The sequence below is a fragment of the Salmo salar genome, chromosome 12 (genome assembly GCF_965601325.2).
Source record: "Salmo salar chromosome 12, fSalSal1, whole genome shotgun sequence".
Taxonomy (NCBI): Eukaryota; Metazoa; Chordata; class Actinopteri; order Salmoniformes; family Salmonidae; genus Salmo; species Salmo salar.
Genome location: NC_138302.1, coordinates 56,287,956 through 56,315,924, shown reverse-complemented (window position 1 = coordinate 56,315,924; position 27,969 = coordinate 56,287,956). Strand labels below are relative to the sequence as shown.

The 27,969-nt window shown below is 42.6% G+C and overlaps 2 protein-coding genes across 3 annotated transcripts; one reads left to right on the top strand and one right to left on the bottom strand.

Annotated features, from left to right (window-relative positions):
- Positions 1-1,887: 1,887 nt before the first annotated feature.
- Positions 1,888-17,651, bottom strand: LOC106565109 (ADP-ribosylation factor-like protein 8A). Of its 2 annotated transcripts, none has more exons than XM_014131848.3 (7): positions 17,206-17,651; positions 8,292-8,372; positions 7,983-8,056; positions 7,743-7,836; positions 6,764-6,831; positions 6,441-6,511; positions 1,888-5,830 (listed from the first exon to the last, which is right to left on the bottom strand). In XM_014131848.3, exons 1-7 carry the CDS (start codon positions 17,326-17,328, stop codon positions 5,772-5,774), a joined length of 570 nt encoding a protein of 189 aa, XP_013987323.1. In that variant the 5' UTR covers positions 17,329-17,651; the 3' UTR covers positions 1,888-5,771. The 2 variants fall into 2 exon arrangements, with proteins under 2 accessions (XP_013987323.1, XP_045547459.1); XM_045691503.2 differs by having other exon boundaries at positions 17,215-17,651.
- Positions 17,652-17,653: 2 nt separating this feature from the next.
- Positions 17,654-26,439, top strand: LOC106565108 (bombesin receptor-activated protein C6orf89 homolog). Its single transcript, XM_014131847.3, has 8 exons — positions 17,654-18,069; positions 18,739-19,109; positions 19,530-19,695; positions 19,816-19,964; positions 20,323-20,471; positions 20,829-20,964; positions 22,526-22,649; positions 22,845-26,439. Exons 2-8 carry the CDS (start codon positions 18,921-18,923, stop codon positions 22,925-22,927), a joined length of 996 nt encoding a protein of 331 aa, XP_013987322.1. The 5' UTR covers positions 17,654-18,069; positions 18,739-18,920; the 3' UTR covers positions 22,928-26,439.
- The last annotated feature ends 1,530 nt before the right edge of the window (positions 26,440-27,969 follow it).

Sequence of the window (27,969 nt, the reverse complement as noted above, 5' to 3'; positions counted from 1 at the left end):
TTTCTTTGCTAAATGCGAGGCGTCTCATCAGCACCCATCTGTGTCGGACATTTGTAATCTGGTTGTCCCTTGTTTCCACTGCCAAACAGGCTGGACCCATCAACACTACTTAATGAGTTTAACTCTTTCCCGAGTTACACTGAGTCTATTATGCATGTGAATATGAGAGAGGGAGAGAGAAAGAGAGAGGGAGACAAAAAAAAACAAGTTCAAGGATGAGAAGAGAAAGGTCCACCCATATTATTACTTTTCCCAAGCCGCTCTGATTCAGAGAGTTTGGGTTAAATGCGGAAGACAGATTTCAGTTGAATGCAGTTGCGCAACTGACTAGGTATCCCCTTTCCCTCCCCCAGAAAGACACCCCTTTCCATCTGCAACCTGATCCTATAGCGCCTCTTGTTGGGTCTACTTGGGAATTACGTCTATTATGCAGTGAAATAACTGTTTTCGTCTGTGCAACACATAATGATCTGGACAAATAAAGAAGTGTTCTCATCTGTGTTGAACTGTACTTACCATGGAAAAATTCATTCCAACAATGAAACTCCAGATTCATTTGTAGACAGTCCCCACTCCAAAAATAGTGACCAATAGTTTCATTATGTAGCAAACATACAGTACCGGTCAAAGGTTTGGACACACTGACTCATTCAAGGGTTTTTCTTTATTTTGACTATTTTCTACATTGTAGAATAATAGTAAAGACATCAAAACTATGAAATAACACATATCAAATCATGTGGTAACCAAAAAAGTGTTAAACAAATCAAAATATATTTTATATTTGAGATTCTTCAAAGTAGCCACCCTTTGCCTTGATGACAGCTTTCCACACTTTTGGCATTCTCTCAACCAGCTTCATGAGGTAGTCACCTAGAATGCATTTCAATTAACAGGTGTGCCATGTTAAAAGTTAATTTGTGGAATTACTTCCAAATCAGTTGTGTTGTGACAAGGTATGGGTGGTATATAGAAGATAGCCCTATTTGGTAAAAGACCAAGTCCATATCATGGCAAGAACAGCTCAAATAAGCAAAGAGAAATGACAGTCCATCATTACTTTAAGACATGAAGGCCAGTCAATACTGAAAATGTCAAGAATGTTGAAAGTTTCTTCAAGTGCAGTCGCAAAAACCATCAAGCGCTATGATGAAACTGGCTCTCATGAGGACCACCACAGGAAAGAAAGACCCAGAGTTACCTCTGCTGCAGTGGATAAGTTCATTAAAAAGTTACCAGCCTCAGAAAATGCAGCCCAAATGAATGCTTCACAGAGTTCAAGTAACAGACACATCTCAACATCAACTGTTCAGAGGAGACTGCGTGAATCAGGCCTTCTCGCTTAGTGGGAGTGTCATTTGTTTTTCAACAGGACAATGACCCAAAACACACCTCCGGGCTGTGTAAGGGCTATTTGACCAAGAAGGAGAGTGATGGAGAGCTGCATCAGATGACCTGGCCTCCACAATCACCCGACCTCAACCCAATTGAGATGGTTTTGGATGAGTTGGACCACAGAGTGAAGGAAAAGCAGCCAACAAGTGCTCAGCATATGTAGGACCTCATTCAAGACTGTTGGAAAAGCATTCCAGGTGAAGCTGGTTGAGAGAATGCCAATAGCATGCAAAGCTGTTATCAAGGCAAAGGATGGCTACTTTGAAGAATCTAAAAGATAAAATATATTTTGATTTAACACTTTTTTGGTTACTACATGATTCCATATGTATTATTTCATAGTTTGATGTCTTCACTATTATTCTACAATATAGAAAATAGTAAAAAATCAAGACAAACCCTTGAATGAGTAGGTGTGTCAAAACTTTTGACTGGTACTGTATATAATAAATTACACTCATACAATGAAACTCACAGAAAAAAATCCATAAATTGGGTTTACAGAGTGGGACAGTTTTATTTTATTCTTCATCTCAAGATAACAATAGCGACATGTACAGAGTGGTCACTGACAGACAGAAAATGAAGATACATTAATTAAAGTCACGTGTGTCCTCATGATGACAGAGACACCTGGACTTTATGTTTTGTCCGACCTTGTCGACCACATCAACTGATCTCAAAAAATAGTTCAAAGAAGAAATTGCAAAGATCAGATGTCGTTTTTTTTGTACATTCACACTGTGGCCTTTAGTTCAACTGGCTAACCGTGTCTCTTGTCCTTGGGAGCTCCACATACAGCAGGTTGGAGGTTTGATTCAAGAGTTTTGTGGATCACTCTCCTCCTTATGCTGGGATCATGGAGCAGAGATTGGTTTACTGTAGTTCACTGCAAAGAGGTTCATGAACCATGATGGAAATATTGAAATATGTGCCAAGATGAAATGATATATTCTATATTTTAATGTGGCCTTATTGGTCTTTCATTAGTCAATTGGTCAACCTGATTTTATGTATTAATACAGCAGGTAGCCTAGTAGTTAAGCGCACTGGGCCAATAACCGAAAGGTTGTTTGTTCGAATCCCCGAGCCGACTAAGTGAAAAATCAGTCAATGTGCCCTAAGTTCTCCTGTAAGTCACTCTGGATAATGTATTAAGAGAGCGAGGAAACTAATAGTTTTGAGCTTCTCAACTGCAGCTGAATTTCAGATGTGCTAACAACTGAGAAGGACGCACCACTGTATTTCAGATGTGCTAACCACTGGGAACGACGCACCACTGTATTTCAGATGTGCTAACCACTGGGAACGACGCACCACCCACTCATTCAAAATCACACGTTCGCTCACAGAAGACAGAAGACAGACACAGACAACCCATCATCCCCCACTATAAGAACGACATACACTTTATCACAATGCATTCAGTAGACTGCTACAAGGATAACATCCTGGCTCTCATAACAGCTTGTTACGGCTGCAGACAGCTGCTGTAGGAAAAGTGTGTGTAGTTTTGTATTAAAAGAATAGCCATATTCATCAGGCGTGATTTTCAGGAGAGTTGTTTTGGTTGAAAGTTGCTATGTACAAGATCCTATCTGAAAGTATTAAAAACACTAAGTACATAGAGCTCCGTTTCTTTGTACTGATTCCTTTTAATCAGGAATGTGTATATTCTCCCAAAAAGCATGTGTATTATTAACATTAAACTGAAACAAAAATAATTTTTACATTATATAAAAAAAAAAAAAACATTAAGTAAAGGCTGAGATAATTCCAGCAGAGAGTCATGATATGAGTTCTCTGTTTCACTGTACTCTGAACCTAGCCTGGTCCCCGATCTGTTTGTGCTTTTGCCAACTCCATTTTCAATCTAAGCATTGCATGACAATTCCATAAGGAATTGTCAAGAGAGCAGAAACAGACCGGCACCAGACTTCTCTGAACCCACACACATAAAACCCAACACAACCAGGCCTGTTCAGCATAAGGCAAGAGACTCCTATTCTCAGGCAGAGGAACTAAGACGAAGAGGTCCTTTACCGTTAACCAATAACACTGAAACACATCACTGTCAGTTACTGTAGCCAGGTGCATGGTGGAACAAATCACACCTTTCACTTCATTTTAGAGACGAGACCATTTTTACTTTGTGTTAAACAAGCCAATTCACCCATGGTACATTCTGTCAGGTACAAACGTCCAACTTCAAATAACGACTAGCAACCTTAAACAGGTATTAAGCCTGTGGAGTGGCATTGAAGTGAAGAACGGCACTAGGGATGCATCTCGATACTCTAAAGGGACTTCCTCGGCTCAACTCTTCATCTTTACCTGAACTGATCTGGACAGACAGGATGTGTGAAAGCAATATGGTGGATGGATGCCTCTTTTAACCAGTCTAGTTCTTTCAAATCTGTGTGAATGTAGGAAAGGAGAAAAGGGGGGGGAGGAAGCAACAGTAGACTACTAGTGTGCACCCTATAGCTACAGCACAGTGCATGGCACTAAACTAAAGGCTGAGCGGAAATCTACAGATCCAACAGGGAGGAACTGTTAGTGGAGGCAATGGCTAGATTCATATTCAGGGAGTGAATAATCAGACAAAACCCACTGGAAACAAAATATACAAGTTGGATATTGTGTGCTTTTACATCATTTCTGTGCTCGATGAGATGTTTTTAAAGAACATACTGCTGATTTTAGTATTGAATTGTTGAATCGCATCTTTTTTTTTTTTCGTGGTTATGTTCAAAGTTAAGACATGAAAAGAAAACCTAACACTAAGAGTCAATACATAGGGTCTTATAAACATGTTATATGAGATGGCAAGTACTGTAGCATTCATTACAATTCATGGACATGTGTTTTAGTAAGATACATGTCAAACGGAAAAGCGTGTGAATGTCAATGCGTGCTAATGCGAGGTGACCTAGGAATAGCCAATTCAAATATGGTTAAGTAACATTGGGAATAGCTAGCTTAAAGTGATTGCAAGAGTTACACTTTACTTGATCTCTCCATCTGACCTATCCAACTGATCAGTTGCCATAAGCAAACATGACTGTTTGACATAACTTATGTCACTGTTATGACAGTGTCACGTAGGACTTTTAAAAGGAGGGTTCAAGTAAAATGTTGCAAACTGATATTGGTGAGAATATGTACAACTCAAAGCAGGGTACAAATCTACCCCAAATAACACGATATCAATCTTATATTACATTGTTTTTGCATTTGGAATCGGAACAGACATTGACTGTGATATGAGAAAAGATGTTTGAAAAGCAGCAAAAGTAAACATGTTCGTTTAAGACCGTCACATTGGTGTACTTATTGTCAAGGATATCGAACCTGCATGAAACTTTATTGATTTATATTGCATCAATACGGAACAATTTCCTGTAATGTCATATTATTATATATCTCAGTTTTGCTAACTTGTGAGCTGACCTATGTATTAAACATATGTTTCCTTCATATTGTAGTGGAATGCTTTTCCTTCCAGTTAGGTAAAACATGCAAGAGAAAGGAGAAATGACTGTGTCCAATAAATCTCAACAAATAATTGGTCAGAGCTGATCACCTGATCAGGTTTTAGAGACAAAATGGCCACCATGTTGCTATGGGCACAGCTGTGAAGCTACAGGTTAGTAGACAGAATGAGTGAGTGTCTGTGTGAGTAGTTTTAACTTTGAACGACAGGCAAACATTATTAATTTGAGCAAGTGAAAATATATTACCTCATTGACCAAAATCTCATCCAATCAGACCCACACTGTACAAGTATAGTATATATCCCCCAAAAAATAACAAAAAAATATGCAACAGTCAATGCAAACAATAACTACTCAGTGGGTGACTGTCAAGAGTCAACATTATCCAGTCTGAAGTACATGGTGTAAAAAATGCATACTAAAACAATTCAAACAGTGCAAATCATAATTGTTCACACTTTACAAGAACATAATCAGGTAGGTGGGGATGGAGGGGGGGGGGGGTTAAAGAGTAAAATGTAGGGATCTCAGATAGCTAAAAAAAGGAAGGAGAGTTGAGGATGACAGGACTGCCCCTTCTCTTAGCCTCTATTCATTCCATGTACACAGATCCGAGTAGATTGGATGTTTAGAAGCATTGTGGTGATGGCTCCATATTCGGCCATATTGCTCACACCTATCCAATCCTCTCAGATCTGTGAACACCAAGAGGCCGGAGTGAAACGAAGGGACTAGAAATGGAACCAGGGCGATGAGAGAAGGGAGGAGTGGAGGGAAAGGAGGGGGAGAGGAGAGAGCAGATGAGAAGGAGGGGTACGGTTGGTCTCAGAGTTGTGGTCCTGGAGGGGAGAGGAGGGGGTCATCCAGGAAGTTGAGGCCTCATGTTGTTGTTGTCCTCCTGGTTCTGGAATGCTGGATCAGCCACTGTAGTGTGATGTCTGCCAGAAGATAGAAACACAATTGTTTTGTTTGTTTCAATTACTCCAACGACACAAAAAGTATAAAAGGTATAGTTATCAGGCCATTATTATGTAATTACATATCATTAAAAGGGAAAGGGGATACCTAGTCAGTTGTACAACTGACTGCATTTAACCCAACCCCTCAGAATCATTTAACCCAACCCCTCAGAATCATTTAACCCAACCCCTCAGAATCATTTAACCCAACCCCTCAGAATCATTTAACCCAACCCCTCAGAATCATTTAACCCAACCCCTCAGAATCATTTAACCCAACCCCTCAGAATCATTTAACCCAACCCCTCAGAATCATTTAACCCAACCCCTCAGAATCATTTAACCCAACCCCTCAGAATCATTTAACCCAACCCCTCAGAATCATTTAACCCAACCCCTCAGAATCATTTAACCCAACCCCTCAGAATCATTTAACCCAACCCCTCAGAATCATTTAACCCAACCCCTCAGAATCATTTAACCCAACCCCTCAGAATCATTTAACCCAACCCCTCAGAATCATTTAACCCAACCCCTCAGAACCATTTAACCCAACCCCTCAGAATCATTTAAGCATTTGTTTTCTTACCGATGTTGTCTTTTTCCTTGCAGGAGATTGAGTAACAGCAGATCTCTCTGTCCTGGATGGCTGACAGGTTCCTGTGTGAGGGCAATGTTAAAGAGAGAAAAACTTAAATTACCCAGACAAACAGACAGACAAACACAGACAGACAAGGACAAACACAGACAGACAAGGACAAACACAGACAGACAAGGACAAACACAGACAGACAAGGACAAACACAGACAGACAAGGACAAACAGACAGACAAGGACAAACAGACAGACAAGGACAAACACAGTAGATTATGCAAATCATGCTAAAGGAAACGGCAGAGCTCCCATACTCACATCCTTTCAATCAGCTCCTTCTCATCCAAGGCACCCGAAATATCTCTTTTGTTCCCCAAAACCAGTACCTGAGAGATATAACACTGTTACTAGAGCTGTGTAGTCCACTAGGAGCTGTGTAGTCCACTTGGAGCTGTGAACTACATTACACAGGCTAACGCTGTAGCACAGTAACTAGAGCTCATTCCAAATAACATTTGGAAGCCAATATCTGCTAGTGGAGAAACAAAGGCAGCTAAAGAGAATTGATGTGAGTGGGGAAATAGCTAGCTAGTGTCAGAACAACGTTATCCATCTTCCCTCTCTCATTTAAAATGGCTGACAGCCACACTCCCCACGGCTTTAAATAAACATGCCCTCACCCCGGTCAGCAGCAAGTGTGATAGTGTGCGATGTGACTCGTGTCATCCATCCCTGTGTGCTAGGCCCCCATCGTCATGTCTATGAGAGCAGTGATGTGTTTAAAGATGTAAAGATGACCCGATACTAACAATACTCTGAGAATCATTTGCCATCCGGTCTGGATCTCACTGCACTGCCCAGGTCTGCTAATGGTCACCCCCCCGGCCCCAGACAGAGACACACAATCCCCTCCCTCCGTCCTTCCCCCGCCTCCATGCCTCCCTCCGTCCTTCCCCCACCTCCGTCCTTCCCCCGCCTCCATGCCTCCCTCCGTCCTTCCCCCGCCTCCATCCATCACTGCTACGGCACTAGCCTCGGAGATGCTAGAAAATCTGCAATGCTCAACCACCACCCAGTTGTTTGCTCTGTCCATTCGTCGCTCTCCCGTCTCTCTTAAACCTCTACTCGTTCTCTTCCTCTCCTACGCCCGCCCCTCGAATTGTCTACAGTTCAGGTCAAGGTGAGCCTCTGCTGCCCAATACCTCCACACTCCACGATACCTACACTCATATTGACCTCTTCAGTAACGTCGACACACCGATACCAATATCATATTTTTGTACAAGGCTGTACTCACTGGGATCCCCTGTAGCTGGGGTTTGTCTAGGAGGTTGTGTAGTTCATTCTTCGAGGCCTCAATCTTCTCTGGGTCTGCAGCATCGACCATGTAACTGAGAGAGGAGAGAGAGATTCAGCATTACGTATTACTGCATGAGCATGTGAAAGGTAAAAATGGCACATGGATCTTACTCTTCAAAGGCTGATGAGTGTGTGTGTGTGTGTGTGTGTGTGTGTGTGTGTGTGTGTGTATACTCACACAATGGCACTGACTCCTCTGCAGTATCTCTCCCACATGCTCCGGAATCGAGGCTGACCCCCGATATCCCACAGCTGGAGAACAATGGAACGTAAGCGTACAAACACACACACACACACACACACACACACACACACACACACACACACACACACACACACACACACACACACACACACACACGTGGACTCGCTCTCAGTCTCACGTAACCTGACGCGTATACACACTATCAGCATGAGCACCAAGGACAAGTCCAGCTCATCATCAAAACATTGCCTGTGTTCTCGTCATCAGGTCTGACGCTCTGACCTTAATGGTGACGTTGCCCTTGGTGATCTTCCTCATGTTGAAGCCCACTGTAGGAATCATGTCCTCGCTGAACTGTCCTGACTGGAGGGAGAGAGGGGGGAGGGGGGGGTGGAGAGAGGACAGACGGAGAGAGCGACCGTTAGACACGCAGTACCGTTCAGCAGACACATTCATCATTATTATTATTATTATGAGCCATATTGGACGATGATTGCGGAACTCAGAAACATGACTGCAAGTCACCTGATCCCAACGGCCAGCAGCACTTTCATCACACTCCCCAGGCTACGTCATCAGATGCATCCTGGGAGGTGTGTATGAAGAAGAGTAAGTAGGGTTCCTGTACCGTACACTCTCAGGTCTCAGTATACAGTGGATAGACCTATGTACTTTGTTTCTCACCTGAAAGCAAGGCGGTAGCGTATTTCATGAAGCAGGATCAATGAGTTATCTAGCCACCTTTGGATACAACGAAATAGGCCTAACTTTCTATCTTATACTAAAGGGAAGCTAAAGTTATCAAATGAGGTAGTAATACCAATGACTCTTTCTATAAAAGGGGCAATGTGTGGTTCAAGCAAGCGATAACAAAGCAGTCCACCTACCGCAGATATGGTAAACAGCTGAGGGACGGGGCTGAAGAAATGTAGCCACTCTCAAATTCATAGACAGAGCTATGGATGCAAGGACTGGCCATGCATGAGATCAAAGTTACAGTCTTAAACATATGTTGAGGCGCTACAGTTTACATACAAGAGTAAAACAAAAACAAAACAAAATGGGGTACGACAGTTGAACTAATCTCACGAGGAATTCAGAAGTTATATTCATCAAGAATCAAGATGAATATTGAGTTGTTTCAGACTACCGTTGTGAGAGTAAGCTGACTAGAACTCACTGAAATAGCAGACAGGTTCCACGCTGAAACACTGGGTCAGATTCATGGTGGGGGGGGTATCATGCTAGGTGTCTCTGTGTCCGACAGGATGACAAGGCTATTGGGACTTTGAAAGATTGACATTTTGGCGCAGGGTTGAAGTTGATTCTAGACGCTGATCTTAGGTCCATTTTTCATTTCCCTCCACTTATGTTTAAAGGGGCAACCCATCGGTTGAAACCGTAACAAAGAGCGTCCCCGCCCCTTTCGATAAAAAGCTGAGGGAAGGGGCTGGAGAAATGTAACTACTCTCAAATTCATAGATAGAGCTATGGGTGCAAGGACTGACCATCCATGGATATCAAAGTGATAGATTGAACCATGTTGAGGCTATATAGTCTTTGTTTACATTGACTTTGTTTACAAAGGTAAAACAAGCATATATATATATATATATATATATATATATATATATATATATATATATATATATATACACACACACACACACACACACAGGGGTTTCTGATGGGGTACGACAGTTGAACTAAACTTATGAGGTATTTATACGTTTTATTCTTCAAGAATCAATGAGTACATACCATTCCAAAAATGGATGTAGCAGCTGCAGATTAGCCCTTTTTAAGGTTAGGAACGGGGAGGGGAAAGTGGATGTTTGATCTGTACCTGCGGTAAACTTCACCCCGGAGCTGACATTTCTGACTAGTCATTAAATCTGCAGAATGCTGACACCAGAGTTCAGCCTAGACAACAACTTTCAGGAAAATGTCACGAGTTCAGCTGAAAAATGACTAAACATACGCAGGGGTAGTGTCATGTTAATTTCCAGGTCTAAATCCGTTCACAAATATAAACCAAATAGTGAAACTATGAGTAAAATGCATTATGAAAAGACTCCGTTTGAGGCGCTTGTAGTAGGTTAACTCAAGAAGAAAGCCTTCATCTTGTACTGTCGGAACGCTGCTACTGTACTCTCTCTGACGGACAACCTTTTCGAGCTGAGAGCAACACAGGAAGCAGAGGGAATGGCTGCCCGTTAAATGAACAACTTGAAGAGCATCCGCTGCAGTTGTCCTCGTGCCGTCATTACAAAACAAGCTTATTCCACACCACCACCTGATCCACTTTGTTTATGAAGTCAGTTCGGTTGAGGCAAGGTTAAATAAGTATACTAAGTAAAAGTAGGACACAAAGCCATATCTCTACTTGATATCAATGTTACACTTTCACTCTATAAGGCCTGAGACTAGTGTAATTTCCGTCGTCCCGGGGCGATGTGTTGACCTGATCATGCTGTAGAGGTGTCTCAGACAAGACTAATGCAACCTGGAACTATATTTCAGCCAGACTGACACATTACTAGCAAAGATCTGTTCAGCCAAGGGAATAAGTCTCTCAGACTTTCAGAGGCTGGCAGGGGGTTCATACACTTGTGTGTAGGCCTATCTGAACTGTGTGTAGCCTGTTTGTGTAGTTCAAATAAGAAACAGCCCGACGATCAATTGGGATCAATGGACACAAATGTGGCGAGCTTTACCTGCTGTGTATTTCCTAATGCAAAAGCTGCATATGTCCCAATGCAAAGATTGATTCCTTGTGAACTTTGAGCTCTCAATCAAAACTGTGATTTTGACCAAAATCCCTAGATTAAGATGTAAACTTCCATAACAGTCCAAATGAAATGATAGCAAAACTACAGAAATCAATTTTTATTCAAAGGGCAAACATTCCTGGATATAGAAACCCCAAACAGGGAGCCTATGTAAAAAAGGTCAATAGGATTTGCCTACAGCCAAGCCTACTGTTTTGATCATGGAGTGACCCCATATCAACTTGGGAGGAAATAAGTGAGGCCTTTGTTACTCCTTCATAACCACTAAACAACATCTGACGTAAATATTGGAGAGGATCTCAGAGTAGGTAGACTAGTGGTTAGAGCGCTGGGCCAGTAACCGAAAGGTTGCTAGATCAAAGCCCTGAGCTGACAAGGTAAAAATGTCGTTCTGCCCCTGAACAAGGCAGTTAAACCCCTGTTCCTAGGCCGTCATTGTAAATAAGAATTTTTTCTTAACTGACTTGCCTAGTTAAATAAAAAAAAAGTAAAATCTCTCAGTGGATGCCAGAGCAGCCCTTTGATTTTTTTCAGGACTTCCTCAACACTGTCAAGGAGGGCCATTGTCCTCACAACATTGTATCAACGTCACATGGAACTCAGTGTTAAGTCAGATGCCATTTAAGCATAATGTCACTCTCTGTCTATAGATGATATAATTGGGGTCCTGAGTTTTTCCCTGACAGCGTGACCTGACCAGAAAAGGAATAGGGCCTTGAGGTTGTCCTGGTCAGGTCACATGGTAAGAAAAGACTCAGAGCCCTAGCTATAATAGATTGCATTTAGCTCTCTTGATCCCAGTCTGCATCTCACCTCATCTATCCCATCTTATATGAAAACATATTTGTACATAAATCAAATTTGATTAGTTACGTACACATACTTTGCAGATGTTAGCGCAGGTGCAGCGAAATACTTATGTTTCTAGCTCCAACAGTTCAGTAATACCTAATAATACACACAAATCCAAAAAAGAAAAGAATTAAGACATTTCAGAACACGCAATGTCAAAGTCCGGAATAAATCTATATGCATATGATGGTGTGTATAGACATTATGGACAGTATATGAATAGAAAGGGTGTGTACAGCAGTAGCTACAGTTGAAGTTGGAAGTTTACATACACATAGGTTGGAGTCATTAAAACTTGTTTTTCAACCACTCCACAAATTTCTTGTTAACAAACTATAGTTTTGGCAAGTCAGTTAGGACATCTACTTTGTGCATGACACAAGTCATTTTTCCAACAATTGTTTACAGACAGATTACTTCACTTATAATTCACTGTATCACAATTCAAGTGGGTCAGAAGTTTACATACATGAAGTTGACTGTGCCTTTAAACAGCTTGGGAAATTCCAGAAAATTATGTCATGGCTTTAGAAGCTTCTGATAGGCTAATTGACATCATTTGAGTCAATTGGAGGTGTACCTGTGGATGTATTTTAAGGCCTACCTTCAAACTCAGTGCCTCTTTGCTTGACATCATGGGAAAATAAAAATAAATCAGCCAAGACCTCAGAAAAATAATTGTAGACCTCCACAAGTCTGGTTCATCCTTGGGAGCAATTTCCAAACGCCTGAAGGTACCACGTTCCCCTGTACAAACAATAGTACGCAAGTATAAACACCATGGGACCACGCAGCCGTCATACCGCTCAGGAAAGAGACATGTTCTGTCTCCTAGAGATGAATGTACTTTGGTGCAAAAAATTGCAAATCAATCCCAGAACAAGAGCAAAGGACCTTGTGAAGATGCTGGAGGAAACAAGTACAAAAGTATCTCTATCCACAGTAAAATGAGCCCAAAATCAACATAACCTGAAAGGCCGCTCAGCAAGGAAGAAGCCACTGCTCCAAAACCGCCATAAAAAAGCCAGACTATGGTTTGCAACTGCACATGGGGACAAACATCCTACTTTTTGGAGAAATGTCCTCTGGTCTGATGAAACAAAAACAGAACTGTTTGGCCATAATGACCATCATTATGTTTGGAGGAAAAAGGGGGAGGCTTGCAAGCCGAAGAACACCATCCCAACCGTGAAGCACGGGGGTGGCAGCATCATGTTGTGGTGGTGCTTTGCTGCAGGAGGGACTGGTGCACTTCATAAAATAGATGGCATCACGAGGAAGCAAAATTATGTGGATATATTGAAGCAACATCTCAAGACATCAGTCAGGAAGTTAAAGCTTGGTCGCAAATGGGTCTTCCAAATGGACAATGACCCCAAGCATACTTCCAAAGTTGTGGCAAAATGGCTTAAGGACAACAAAGTCAAGGTATTGGAGTGGCCATCACAAAGCTCTGACCTCAGTCCTATAGAAAATATGTGGACAGAACTGAAAAAGTGTATGCGAGCAAGGAGGCCTACAAACCTGACTCAGTTACACCAGCTCTGTCAGGAGGAATGGGCCAAAATTCACCCAACTTATTGTGTGAAGCTTGTGGAAGGCAACCCGAAATGTTCGAGCCAAGTTAAATCCAAGTTAAACAATTTAAAGGCAATGCTACCAAATACTAATTGAGTGTAAGTAAACTCTACTATTATTCTGACATTTCACATCCTTAAAATAAAGTGGTGATCCTAACTGACCTTAGACAGGGAATTGTTACTAGGATTAAAATGTCAGGAATTGTGAAAAACTCAGTTTAAATGTATTTGGCTAAGGTGTATGTAAACTTCAACTGTATATAGGATGAACCTTGACTAGAATACAGTATGTAAACATTATTCGTGACCAGTGTTCAATGACTATGTACTGTACATAAGGCAACAGTCTCTAAGGTGCAGGGTAGAGTACCGGGTGGTAGCTGGCTAGTAACAGTGACTAAGTTCAGGGCAGGGCAGAGGCCGGCTAGTGGTGACTAACAGACTGATGGCCTGGAGATAGAGATTGAAAAACAGTTTCTTCGGTCCCAGCTGTCTCCGGCTTCTAGATGGTAGCGGTGTGAACAGGCCGTGGCTCAGGTGGCTGTAGATGTCTTAGAGGGCAGGCAGCGTGCCCCAGATACTGCCTCCTGAGGATGGACCCGTTTTAGGTTGTCCGTGATGTGCACGCAGAGGAACATGAAGTGTTTCATCCGCTCCACTTCGGCTGAGCTCAAAGTCTTTGTGAGCGGTGTTTGCTCGCGTCGGCGGGCACTGTGTTTTCCTCGAAGTGGGCAAAGGTGTTTAGCTTGTCCGGGAGCAAGGTGTCGGTGTCCAAGACGTGGCTGGTATTCCCTTTATAATCTGTGATTTTCTGGAGTCCCTGCGACACACGTCTTGCATCTTAGACATTGAATTGCAAATAAACTTTGTCCCTGCACTAACGTTTTGTCTCTTTCATTGGCTTACGGAGGTCATAGCAGCTCTGTTTGTACACATCCATGTTCCCAGTCACCTTGCCATGGTTAAATGCGGTGGTTTGTGCTTTCAGTTTTGCGCGGATGCTGCCATCTATGCACAGTTTTTAGTTTGGATAAGTTCTAATCGTCACAGTGGGAACAACATCCTCTATGCACTTCCTGATGAACCCAGTCACCGAGTCAGTGTATACATCGATACTATTCTTGGAGGCAACCCAGAAAATATCCCAGTTTGATCAAAACAATCTAGAAGCATAGATTCTGATTGGTCAGACCAAAGATTTCTGTTTATAGGAGGGGAGGGGCAGAATGCATATACACGGCTGTGACGATGACCGAAGATAATTATCTCGGGAGGTAATGCGGTCTGCATTTGATGGTGAGGTATTCCAGATTGGGAGAAAAAAAAATAGACTTGAGTTCCTGAACACCATGAGTAGTTAATCATGAAATATACGCCTCCACCTTTCTTTTCCCCAGATAGTTCTTTCTTCCTGTCCGCATGATGTAGGGAGAACCCTGTTGGCTGTATGGACAGGGACAGTACATCCGGAGAGCCATGATTCCGTAAAACAAAGTATGTTACAAAGTATGTCCCTGATGTCTCTCCAGAAGGAGATCTTCGTCCGGAGCTTGTCTACTTTATTGTCCAGGGACTGAACATTAGCGAGTAATATACTCTGAAGCGGTGGATGGTATGTACACATATCCTGAGTCAGACTTAAAGCCCACTCCATATTTGTATTTTCCATCAACGGCATCTTTGAGTAGCCACTGGGATGAGTGAAATTCCCTCAGGGGTACAAACAAAAGATCCAATTCAGGAAAGTCTCATTTATGATCGGAATGCTGGTGAGTGACTGCCGATCTAATATACAAAAGTTATTTTTGGCTGTATGTAATAATGCAAGAAACATTCTGCACAAATAATGTAAGAAATAACACAGCAAAAATAAATACTGCAAAGTTGGCTAGGAGCTAGGAACAGGGCGACCATGTCTGTCAGCGCCATCTTGTTACATAGCCTATAGCCTAGCCTACAGATCTATACTTGGATATCTTAGTACGAGTGGGATCTTGCTTCAATGCTTTCACAACAACCTGGACATAGAAATGTAATGTCTAGAACTGATATGATTCCCTCTGTATTAAAATGGAACAGAACGCCATTTATGTTCTATACATTACATCTCTATCTGAAAGTGTCATCCCAAAATGTTTGAAAATTACACCATTAAAAATACACTTCCCTACTAAGTGATCATACTGCAGTCACCCATAACCTGTGCATACTGATCAGAGCATGGCCGAGTTGGACTCTGGGCCTTCAGTTGTGTAATAAAAGCAGACAGATAAAGGACACTTAACTGCCACTCACTGGGACTGTTATGAGACAGACGAGACACAAAACTGCCAGATGGGAGGATCTGTCAAACAAGGATGAGTCATTAAGTCACCATCTTCCCAAGTCCCTGTCTAGCACTGAGTGGGGAGCCAGGGCCAGGGCTGACAGCCTTCTGATTCTCACTCCTCCAACAAGACAGCACAACCCTACTCACTGCCACCTGTGGCAGCTCAACAGATACACCATAAGGATCCGGAAGTTGGGAATTGGACTGTCTGTGAAACCAGACGGATATGGCCCCGGACAGTGAGTTTGAGAGCCCTGAACTAAGTGGGCCTGGGGGATGGGCACAGGGCCGGGAATGGGCTGAGTATGGGGCAGAAAATGGGGATGGTGATGGGCTGGGGAAATCCTCTGAGGCTGGACTTGGAGCTGTGAATGGGGCAGCGGAATGAGCTGAGGCTGGGGAATTGGCTGGGGCTGGCTGAGCCTGGGCTGGAGCAGGGGATGAGGATTGGCCTCAGGTTGGGTAGGAGCAAGGGCAGGGTCTGAGGCAGGGCCTGGGTAGCCTCATAAGGCTGATTTACAGCATATCCGTGCAGCGAACATTCATGCAAGCTCGCAAGATCAGGCAGCTTGCTAGGCTAGGGGACGAAGATAGGGCTGGGAGATTGGGCTCAGCTGGAGCAGGCAGATGCAAGGAGGTGAGGTCCAGGTTTAATTTATGCGCTCTATAAACAGGTGAATTTATACACATATGACCTTCTTCTGCACAGCCTGGTTTTGTGTGTGTTCGCAGAGGGAATACTCATCAGCACTGGTAGAGGGGTGAACACACACACACTTACAGTATTAACACAAATTCAAATCAAGATAGGCTAATCATGTCCTCTTCACACAAAAATACCTGTAGAATGTACAAACCATTATACACCCATCGACATAACACACTGCAAGTATATCTACAATACTACAATCACACACTGCCCAGTGAGAGGCTTGATACAGTGTTGCAATGGAGCAGGTGAAAGGGCTGTTGTTGTTGCCACAAAGTAGAAGCAAATGAGGAGTGGGTGATACAATGAATACAGTCAGAGTGGAGGCCAATATCGAATGTACAGCCCAACTGTGACCACCTACTGGTTGTATATCAGAGAGATACAATATTTTAGGGCCCGGTGTAGCCTGCAGTGTGTAAATGTACTACACCCAATGTAGGCCTATGCCTTGGTCATTTCTGGTCCTAGTCTTGGCCTATTCTCGTTCCTTGTCATACATCCATGTAAGCAGTCTCAGCATCCTAATCCAAGACCTTGGTTTGGACATTCCTGGGCGGATTTAGCCCCAACACATTTTACACTGCACATAATTATCGAGGTTATGTGTAACATATACGCTCTCTGGTGTACAATGAAATAACAGTGCGCCATTTCAAGGTTGTAATGCTGTCTCCATCCCTCAATAAATCATATAGGCCAATTAATATACCGAATCTTCCTATTCAATTACATCTAGACATTATTCACACACATATAGTCTATTTGTTTCTAGCCGGGACGAAAAGGTCCGGATTACGAATAATGCTGCGACACTGTACCAATTGAAAAGGAGGAACGGCGTTTCAATCACGAGACCGCTACTCTGTGCAAAGGTCTATTCCCGTCGTAATCGGTACACACACAGACGGAGCGAGTGAAACTGAGAAATTACCGCTATTACGTTGACGAAGGTGGTTTTCCCCGAATACTGCAGACCGACCAGTGTCAACTCCATCTCCTCCTTCCAAAATAACTGTTTAAACCAGTCCAACAGCTTGTTGAAAAGGGCTATCATCTTGAGAGAGTGGCTGGGGTAGCAAAATATCAACTGACTGGACGTCTTCACCGCGGCTGCGATCAGATGGGAAGAATGCGAAGATGTCACCCGTTTCAGTCCTCGAGAATCGCTATATAAACGGCGGTGTTTTGATTTGACGCCTTACAGAATATCAATTGTTTTTAAAGCCTCTTATTTTCTTGCGGTCATTATTGCTTTTTTCCCCCTTCTTTCCTTCCTAATCGGGTGGGGTTTTAGATCCATGCACAGCTGATCCACGAAACAATGCGCGGAGAGGGGCGCTTTGATAAAAGGAGCAAGTATGGGTAGCTGCAGTTACGATCACTGAGGTGTAAAAAAAAAAAAAAAAAAAAAAATCACTCTGGAAAGTGCGCCCTCTACCGGTTGATAAGATATATTACACTAAATATAACATTTTGTGGCAAGGCAGATTCGTCTATTTATTTATTTTATACATGCAAAACAAATACTGCCAATACAAGACAAACAAGAGTAAAAATATAAGTTCGTTTTAATGCATACAATTGTACTAATTATATTATATTTAAACATCCATCTTGAGTTTTGCTACTCGAATCTGATGTTGACACTCAACTTTAATCCGTAAAACAGGGAAGTCAAGTGACATCGCAAATTCTCAAGCACCAAGAAAAGTGGGAAAAGGTTGGTCGGTCGACACGAAGCTAAATATGAACAAGACGTAGTAGATCTGTAGTTACAAATTAACCCTTAATTACGGTGAGTTCGTGGTCACTGTTTGACATATGATGTTTACTTGATCTTCTGAAATATAGCTACACCTGTTAGCTAACTAGTAACCCAAGCAGAGACTCATTTTCTTAAATATCTGACTCTAGCCACTTAGCTAGCTTTATTTGTTTACCCCACTGCTGCCACTGACACAGTCACTGCATGATAAAGGTAAAACGATAACTGGATTCACTGGGGCTCCCGAGTGGCGCAGCGGTGTAAGGCACTGCATCTCAGTGCTAGAAGTGTCACTACAGACCCTGGGTCGATTCCTGGCTGTATCACAACCGACCGTGATTGGGATTCCCATAGGGTGGCGCACAATTGGCCCTGCGGCGTTAGGGTTTGGCCAGTGTAGGCCGTCATTGTAAATAAGAATGTGTCCTTAACTGACTTGCCTAGTTTAAATAAAGGTTAAATAAATAAAAAAATGTTAGATTGACATCGAGTTGAACTTGGTAGACGCGTTCTGTACATTGTAGTTTTATGTTAAGGACATATGTCTCTGCCTGCTTAGATGTTGTCCCAACGTTTTCAACCTCAATTGTTTGTTGATATTATTGTCATGTGCAAATAACGACCACGTATTGCTTACAGTTCACGTGGGCCTCTGAATGCTTGTGTTGACATTGACATGGTGTATGTTTTTGACCACAGTCCAAGGCCAAGTTCCACCATATCATCTGGATTGTTTGTATAACTTCTGTCTGGGGTTTTGGAAGTGCTGTTTTTTTCCCAACCTCCGAGGGAATATGAGTTACACAGCAACAAACCGAAGACTAGAGACGCTGCCCCTTCTAAAATAACTGTTGACTAGATTCAGTTGGACCACGTTTGTCATGGGCACCACACTGAGTGAGCCTTGCGTCTACGACAAGCTGTCAGAGAGCATCGATATTCTCCGGCAGTCGGGGTATCGCTATGGCATGTCGGAGAGGGAGATCGAGAAGTTTATCAAACAAGTCCTGGAGACCAACGAGCCTCGAAGAGACCCGCCACAATTCCCCATCCTTCGAGCCACTATCAAGGTAAGATGTGCACACACACACAACAGATCATACATCAAGCAATGGGACTTTCGATGTCCATCAGCTAATCCTATCCCAGTCAACATATCAAAAGCACATTGCAGGGATTGACATTAAGGTTTGAAAGGCACTGGCCGTTGGGCAAGTCAGGAGTATTTTTTTTTTGGTTGCTGGAAGATTATGATCACTTGCCTGAAAATGTAGCTATTCACCTACTCAGGACCCAGAAAGAACAGACTACTGGAAACTTTGCATTTTGGTTATCAGTCCAAAAATCACCTGCCCAATGAGGAAACCTCAGAGCAGGCTCAATTTGCAGGACTACTCAGGTCACTTGCCCCGGCAATAAGGCAACCATTAATGTCAATCTCTGCATTGATCAACCATCCTCTCACTTGTCCTCATATCTCCTTGCTGTAGTTTGTGGTAGCGGTAGGCTTTCTGTTGGTGGTGGTGCTGGCCTTCACCTACCCCCAGACTCGGCCCCAGCTAGGTGTGATGTACACGGGGGGACACAACTGGTCCTCCCCCCTCAGTCACGTCAGACTACTAGCTCTGCCCATCGCCAAGAAGTACAACCTGCAAGGTACAGTTCCAGAGGGGAAAAGACCTCTGTTAGACACTATTCTTAGTTGTTCACTATAGATGGATCTTTGTTCCTAGCCAGTGTGTGTGTAATAGCTTCTGGACTGTCTCTCTCCTGTAGGTTTCCATGAGTGGTGGAGTGTGGGGGCTCTGCGGCAGGGCCTGGTCAACTGTTCTGGCTGTGCAGAGGTCTCCTCCGTGCTGGAGGTCCCCGAGACCCTCAGAGAGTCTGCGGCCATGCGCAGGGGGCCACAGCCTGTGCTGCTTAAGGTACGACCACCACTGCAAGGAAGCATTTCAAGGAAGCATTTCGTTGGACGATGTATACCATGCGTGTCCCGTACATACTGTTTGGCTAATACAACTTGAAACACTAACACCATACAAATTTACTCAAATATACATTTTAGTTCAACAGAAAAAACAACAATATCACTGAAAGGAAGTGTTTTTTTGTTAGACTGAAAATCTTAGTTAGACTGGAAAAACAGCAACGTACCTGAAAGTGAGTGTTCAGTCTGTGTATTGTTTACAGGTCCACCTCAGCATATATTGTGCTCGTTCATTTGGCTAACGTCGGTAGTCTTTTCTGCCCCGTGCCTGACGTATGTCCTCCGTTTTTATGCAGGGTGGGGAGTATCTGCGCATGCAGAGGCAGCAGCTAGAGGAGCTCTACTCGGCGCACTCCGGCTCCATGAGTATACTAGTGGAGAAAGACAACCTACTGTCACATGACGAGGGTTTTCCACAGGGCCCAGCAAACTTCACCCTGCTCTGGTACACACACACACACTAACACATATGGATGCACACACCAACGCATATATGCTGCTCTTTAATTCTATGTTACTTTTATTTTTGTAGGTATTTGTCTTAAAACCGCATTGTTGGTTAAGGGCTTGTGAGTAAGCATTTCACTGTAAGGCCTGTTGTATTTGGCTCATGTGACAAATAACATTTGATTTGATATAGATGCACACACACACACTTGCGTGCAGATATGCACACACAGAGAAACCCAACCACACCCACATATGCATACGAATGAGCATGACTTAGTAATTTAGTAAACAGGTCTCAAGGAAGGAAGAAAATAAGGATGCATTTGTCAGTGTCCTCCCCTTCTTTCTCTAGGAGGTTTACATCTGTGGCCAGAGAGAAGGTGTTAAGGTGGCTGTTCCCCAAGGCTGAGCTATGTCCCCTACTGGACAGCGCCGGAACAACATTGCAGCGTTGCCTGGTCACGCATAGTGCCAACTCTCAGAGCAGAGTGAGTCTGGCCTCTAACGAAGTCCAAATAGACAAGCATGTACAGTGACTTCGGGAAAGTATTTTCGACCCCTTGACTTTTTCCACATTCTGTTATGTTAGTTTTATTCTAAAATGGATTAAAAATACAAAAAATCCTCAGCAATCTACACACAATACCCCATAATGTCAAAGCGAAAACAGGTTTTTAGATTTTTTTTGCAAATGTATAAAAAAAAAACAGGTACCTTATTTACACTAGACCCTTTACTATGAGGCTCGAAATTGAGCTCAGGTGCATCCTGTTTCCAAATTGATCATCCTTGATGTTTCTACAACTTGGAGTCCACCTGTGGTAAATTCAATTGATTGGACATGATTTGGAAAGGCGCACACCTGTCTATATAAGGTTCCACAGTTGACAGTGCACGTCAGAGCAAAAACCAAGACATGAGGTCAAAGAAATGCTACGTAGAGCTTCAAGACAGGATTGTTTGAAGGCACGGATCTGGGGAAGTTTGGAACCACCAAGACTCTTCCTAGAGTTGGCCGCCAGGCCAAACTGAGCAATCGGGGGGGAGAAGGGCCTTTGTCAGGGAGGTGACCAAGAACCATATGGACACTGACAGAGTTCCAGAGTTCCTCTGTGGAGATGGGAGAACCTTCCAGAAGGACAACCATCTCTGCAGCACTCTACCAATCAGGCTTTTATGGTAGAGTGGCCAGACGGAAGCCGCTCCTCAGTAAAAGACCCATGACAGCCCGGTTGGAGTTTGCTAAAAAGTACCTAAAGGACTCTCAGACCATGAGAAACAAGATTCTCTGGTCTGATTAAACCAAGATTGAACTATTTGGCCTGAATGCCAAGCATCACGTTTGGCGGAAACATGGCACCATCCCTACGGTGAAGCATGGAGGTGGCAGCATCATGCTGTGATGTTTTTTAGAAACAGGGACTGGGGGTCTTGTCAGGATCGAGGCAAAGATGAACAGAGCAAAGTACAGAGAGCTCCTTGATGAAAACCTGCTCCAGAGCACTCAAACCTTCACCCCAGTCTGAGGTTCTAACTTCCAACAGGACAACGACCCTAAGCACACAACCCAGACAACGCAGGAGTGGCTATGGGACAAGTCTCTGAATGTCCTTGAGTGGCTCAGCCAGAGCCAGGACTTGAACCCGATCGAACATCTCTGGAGAAACCTGAGTAGCTGTGCAGCAACGCTCCCCATCCAACCTGACAGAGCTTGAGAGGATCTGCAGAGAAGAATGGGAGGAACTCCCCAAATACAGGTGTGCCAAGCTTGTAGCGTCATACCCAAGAAGACTCAATTCTGTAATGACTGCCAAAAGTGCTTCAACAAAGCATTGAGAAAAGGGTCTGAATAGTTATGTAAATGTGATCAGTTTTTTTTTTTTTTAGCAAATTATTTATTTAATCCATTTTAGAATTGGCTGTAACGTAACAAAATGTGGAAAAAGTCAAGGGGTCTGAATGCTTTCCGAAGGTACTGTATGTTTGTTATGGTGTTTGTCTTGATTCAGCTGTGTGCTGTTACAGTGGTATTGTGCGTTTGTGTTTCAGGGGGTGCGAGTGCAGGGCTGGCTGGTGGTAGGAGAGGGCCTGCCCACGGTTAGAGTGCTCCCTGTCCACCACTGTCAGAAACACTGCAGCTCCTTCAACCTCTGGCTGGGACCTGGAGATATGGGTGAGAAGAACACACACACACACACACTGCAAGTATACTGTGTAATTACTGTGTAATATTGTAAGTATACTGTGACCATTATTAATTATTTGAATCGTGTGTTTGTGCTAGGCTGTAACCAAAGCCTGATTTAGACCTATACAAATTTGCATTTAGTTTGACCTCATTGTGACCTTTGTGCTTTGACCCTGCCAGTGTACGCTGACCCGCTTTACTGGCAGATGGAGCTTTTCCCCGGCCGAGACCAGAACATAGTTTGTGATGGCTCCACTTTCTGAGGGAGGAGAGGAACAACTGAATGGGAGGAAGACGGAGGGAGAGAGTGAAGGGTTCTGTCATACAGACCTCTTGAAACTCCACTCCAGTCCAGATATCTGCATACTGGCTGAGAATGTCACTTCCTGTAGAGTCAGGGTGTGATTGGACCTTTTAATCGTCCCTTGCAGGCTAGTCCCGCCCTCCTCTAGGTATGGGAAAGCACACTCACCACAGGTACAAGATAGACTGAAGAAGTCTTAACACATCTCATCTCCCCTACCCTTCTCTGGCCTAATACCAAACTCCTCTCGAGCCCCTACTTGTGCCTCTTCGTTGATATCCCTTCGCAGATCTAAGACAACTGGATGGTTGTAAGCAGGGAGAGACCACTCTCAGGCTTGGAGGTGTGTGTCTCGATGAGGAAGAGGCTGGAATGTTCTCAAACTCGGACTGTTTGCCTCAGAGGAAAAATGGAGAGTGACTGATCAATTTTTTTTAACAGCAGGAGGTCTCGCCTCTGTTTTGTTCAGTTGGAATGTTCAAGATTGTTGTGGTTATGTTTTTTAGTTGTGATCAAATCACACAGCCACAACAGGAATAATGGGACAGTTTTGTGGCGCTGCCCTCCCTTCATCTACTCACTCTTAAACCGGACCATATTCATCACCTAAGTTCAACATGTCGCTGCTAGTGTAACAATGACAGTTGGTTAGGAAGATGTATGAAATTGATTTGTCAGTTTGGTGAATTACATTTGATTACTGAAAGTGCAGATATTGTATTTAATATATAGTTGACGATAAGTGCTTGTGCCATAATTTCAGAAAGACTGAAATGCTATTTCTTAAGGTTCTTTTCACTAACAGTTTTTGTTTTGTCACTGCTTTTTTCCCCCTGTCATCCAGTCTCCCGCGTGAGCACTAACAAGCCGGAATTTGTTGATGTCACAGTGTTTGATGTTTTGTCACTAACGTTATAGACCCAGTCGGTATTAGATAAAACGTTGCGGCCCTGCCGCTTGTGGGGAAAACAACCTGTAGTTACCTAAGTTACCCCATTGGTTCACAGCCAAAACATTTTTCAAATGCAACTTTCTTGTTGTTTCAACATTGCTTGCGTTCTCACTACTTAGAAAAAACAAATATTGTAGGGCTACCCTCATGCGCCTTTTCACGATGGTGCTAGCAGCCGAGTGAGCGCTACCGACCGGAACATTAAGCTAGCCAAGACCAACAACACACAAAAAAAAAAAAAAGTATTGAATGTCGTTACAAACGGACTATACTAAACAAGTTAAATGTCTTACCTATGATTAAATGTTTTCCACACACATAGCTACGTGTAGCCTACTTCGACACCAGGTCCCCACATCTCCCACGCCGAGAACAGCCTGAAGCCACAGGGCTCTTCTCGCAGGCTCTATTTCCCTATGTGGGAGCATTTGGAACCGCTGGTTTTGACTTTTGACCTGGTTACATGTCCATTGAACAACAGCAGCAGCTTTTCGCCATGTTTTGTTATTTCTGTTTACCAAAGAATTGACGACAAAGTTGGCTCTTTTACACTGGGGGTCAATGGGAAATAAGTTTTTGTTTTCCCCGATTTGTGGGCAAGGTTGAGGGGAATTCCTTATTATTATGTGAATAGCGACATGGACTATCGATGTTCAGAGATTTGATCCAGTTGTATAGTCAACATAGTGTTTATGGAGTTTTAATCTCTCAGAATTCACCATTGTCACGTTATGGCCTTATTGTTAAGCTATATTTTAACATTTTAAATGAATCTGTTTTTCAGCTTCCCTGTTGGAGCTGCCTTCTTTTATCATTATTTATTGTTTCAAGTTCAAATGATGTCCATGTACTGGAACCTAAGCTATTAAGTGGTTATTACTCTTCACCTCTTCATGACTGTGGATGTATTGGCATGTACTACTTCCATATTGCATAATACATACTATGAATGCATCTGTTCTTTGGTAGTACACATGTCCAATTCCCTCCTTCGTATGAACTCGGAGGATAGTGCCAAAAATAGTCTATTGAAGAAGTTCTATTTTTTTTTTACCAAATCTAAAAAAAAATATGTAAATGGCATGTTAGAAGGGTCCAGACATTTTTTTTGCGATTTCACTTGTTTTTGAGGAACTTATCCAAAATAGAATATAACGTTGCTGAGACAATTTCATGTGTACAACATTTAAAGAACTGCATCACTATACTGAGAGCTTTTCCGTTTTTAAGTATTTGGATGTTTTTGGAGATTTGTTCATGTTTTTTCAGTGCCACCATCCTGCATAACGAGGAAGTGAATTGCTGGTCGAGGTAAGTTTCTCAAAAACAAGTGAAATAGCAAAAAAGTTTCTGGACCCATAACATGCCATTTATATCCACCCATCAAAGTTGTAGGATATAAATTAGAATCCACATGGGAAGTGGCTCTCGGTTTATCTCTCCTGTCTGAAACCCAGTTGGGTGGGTGCGATATCTTTACCATTACATCTTCTTTGTTACTCAAAATCTAGTTGTGGTTCAAGGCCCTCGGCTTTGACCAACCAATATCACCTCCTTCCTAAACCTGACACATTTCCCTTGAGTTCAAGCTTGCCTTTTTCTTATCACGCCTCACTGTATGTCATTGCATATATTATCCTAGCTACAGATTGTACGCCAGATAATGTGATAGAACCAAAGATTTTTGGGGTCCAGTAACCAAAGACTTTTATAATAGGTTATATCACATTATCTGGCATACTATCTGTAGCTAATATTCTCCCTGTTTTCTTTTTCTGTTTGCAAGCTCGAGGCTCCTTAATTTGGTGTCCTTCAAGCAGTCCACTGTGGGTTCTTTGTATTGAAAATGGGGCAATGTATATCACTGGCTTTAAATGTGATTACTTTGGTGAAAGCGGCAATTCAACTTTTTTTTATTGTCTTTGAACAATAGTTTTGTATGATCAAATTGCAATGTGAGTCAAGAATTGGACACTTGTTTTGGTTGTGTGTGCTTAATAGGTGTCATGGAAATCAACACTTTAATTTGACTAATGTATTTTTGATATCCCTTTAAATCATGTTGCAATAATTTCCATGTTGGATCTTAAAATCAGAGACCATTATATCAAATAGTTTGATTTCATGCACTCCAGTGTAGTCTCTGACTTCCTTAATGTGATGCGAAGCTATTTTATCAAATTGATTACCTAACGTTTGATTGATTACTTGATTGAATTAAACGATGCAACAATTAACTCGTTAATAACCTGGGGCACCACGGAAGAGTTAGTTTATATTGAGCGGCTATCTCCCAAATCCATTCTTAAATGGTGGCAGGTAACCTAGTGGTTAGTGTTGGGCCAGTAACCAAAAGGTTGCTAGACCGAATCCCTGAGCTGACAAGGTAAAAATCTGTCGTTCTGCCCCTGAACAAGGCAGTTAACCCACTGTTCCTAGGCCGTCATTGTAAATAAGAATTTGTTCTTAACTGACTTGCCTAGTTAAATAAAGGTTAAATCATTTTTTTTTTAAATACATGATCTTTTGTCAATCAGTCATTAATTATTCTTTACATAATATCAGTCTCATCTGAAAGTCATAAAATTCTTGGTTATCTGCACGAACCCAGCCTTTACTATGAATCATCCATACACAAATTGGCTCAATTATTTATTTACTAACTAATTAAACATTTAGAATATACAATACATAATAACATTATACAGTAAATACCATCCCCAGTGGACTAAACAAAAACAGTTTGGTTATAACATGATAGATTCAGAGGGTTAAGGGGGGGTTCAGAAGGAAGACTAAGGAATGGGTCTCTATCGGGCATGGGAAGCTATTCTCACAAATGCCTATGCCACTAACGATCGCTCGTTCGGAGAAAGGTAATGCATTGTATTTATGTGAAGCTGGCTTCGATAGTTGAGCTGGTGGTGTGAGGCTCTGGTTTGCCCAGTTGATGTTGCCATTGTCCTTTTGTAGATTCTTCCGGGTCGTTGTGGAGTGAGATGTTGTGATTTTCTGTGTCTGTCAATATTCTTACTAGATTTGCTACCTTTCCAGCTGCAGTCGGTTAGGCTGTAATCTAGGACTCACTTCTTGAGTGATCAATAGTTCAGAGTTCATACCATTTCAAGTGTGGAGCAAGCTCTCATGTGTTCTGGCCTGTAGGGTGGAAATTACAATTAGCCCTTTTTAAACATGAGGACCTCATGGTATTTGGAACTGAGGTGACTTTTCGTCGCAGGAGCTTTTATTCTAGAGTGGAAAAGGGGATGGTTCATCATTTCCAACCAATGTCTATTCACTTGGGTGTGGCTACTGACTGGGCACAAGTTACCATAAAACAAAGATTTTCATTTTAGAAGACTAAATCACATTATCTTTTGAAAAGTATTCTTATACTTCGTTAGACATTTTATCCCACATTCAGTTGCAAGCCTCATAACTGAGGAACCTGTCTAAACAGAGTTAGGGTAATGTGGCCGTGTTGTCTTTCATGAGGTCACAAACATGAAACAAAACAGACCGGGTCGTAGCTGGCTTCTCCACTGACCGTTTCCACATTCTCTAAATTAGGAATAATGTTTAATTCTCCAATTCGGGGAGGTAGGAGTATTTGGCGGGAGAGTCCCTTTGTCTTACTGTGACACTCCATACTGCATGTTGCAAGGGAGAAGAGGGCCTCTGCCAGAAATGTATGGAGCTGTTGCAAAGTCATAACACTGCCCCCTCCTAACAGGAGGGGGCGAGGTCACATCTCTGCTAGAGGGCTAGCGTCATGACATCTGTCAGACGCTGAATGTTAGGATAATATTTATAAATAAATGTGTTTTCTGCTCTACTGTGAGTGAGGTTGCTTGTCAGGTATGTTCATTTTATTTCACCTTTTATTTAAACAGGTAGGCCAGTTGAGAACAAGTTTTCATTTACAACTGCGACCTGGCCAAGATAAAGCAAAGCAGTGTGACACAAACACAAAGCTACACATGGGATAAACAAACATACAGTCAATAACACAATAGAAAAATCTATATGCAGTGTGTGCAAATGTTGTA

Bases quoted from the DNA above. Each gene is read 5' to 3' on its own strand.
- LOC106565109 (XM_014131848.3), bottom strand. From the start codon at position 17,328: ATGATAGCCCTTTTCAACAAGCTGTTGGACTGGTTTAAACAGTTATTT. The intron at 8,057-8,291 runs GTCAGAGCGTCA...ATTGTTCTCCAG, and splicing joins AGGGCAACGTCACCATTAAG to CTGTGGGATATCGGGGGTCA. The intron at 5,831-6,440 runs GTAAGAAAACAA...ATCTTCTGGCAG, and splicing joins CAAGGAAAAAGACAACATCG to ACATCACACTACAGTGGCTG.
- LOC106565108 (XM_014131847.3), top strand. From the start codon at position 18,921: ATGGGCACCACACTGAGTGAGCCTTGCGTCTACGACAAGCTGTCAGAG. The intron at 19,696-19,815 runs GTACAGTTCCAG...TCTCTCCTGTAG, and splicing joins CAAGAAGTACAACCTGCAAG to GTTTCCATGAGTGGTGGAGT. The intron at 19,965-20,322 runs GTACGACCACCA...GTTTTTATGCAG, and splicing joins CACAGCCTGTGCTGCTTAAG to GGTGGGGAGTATCTGCGCAT.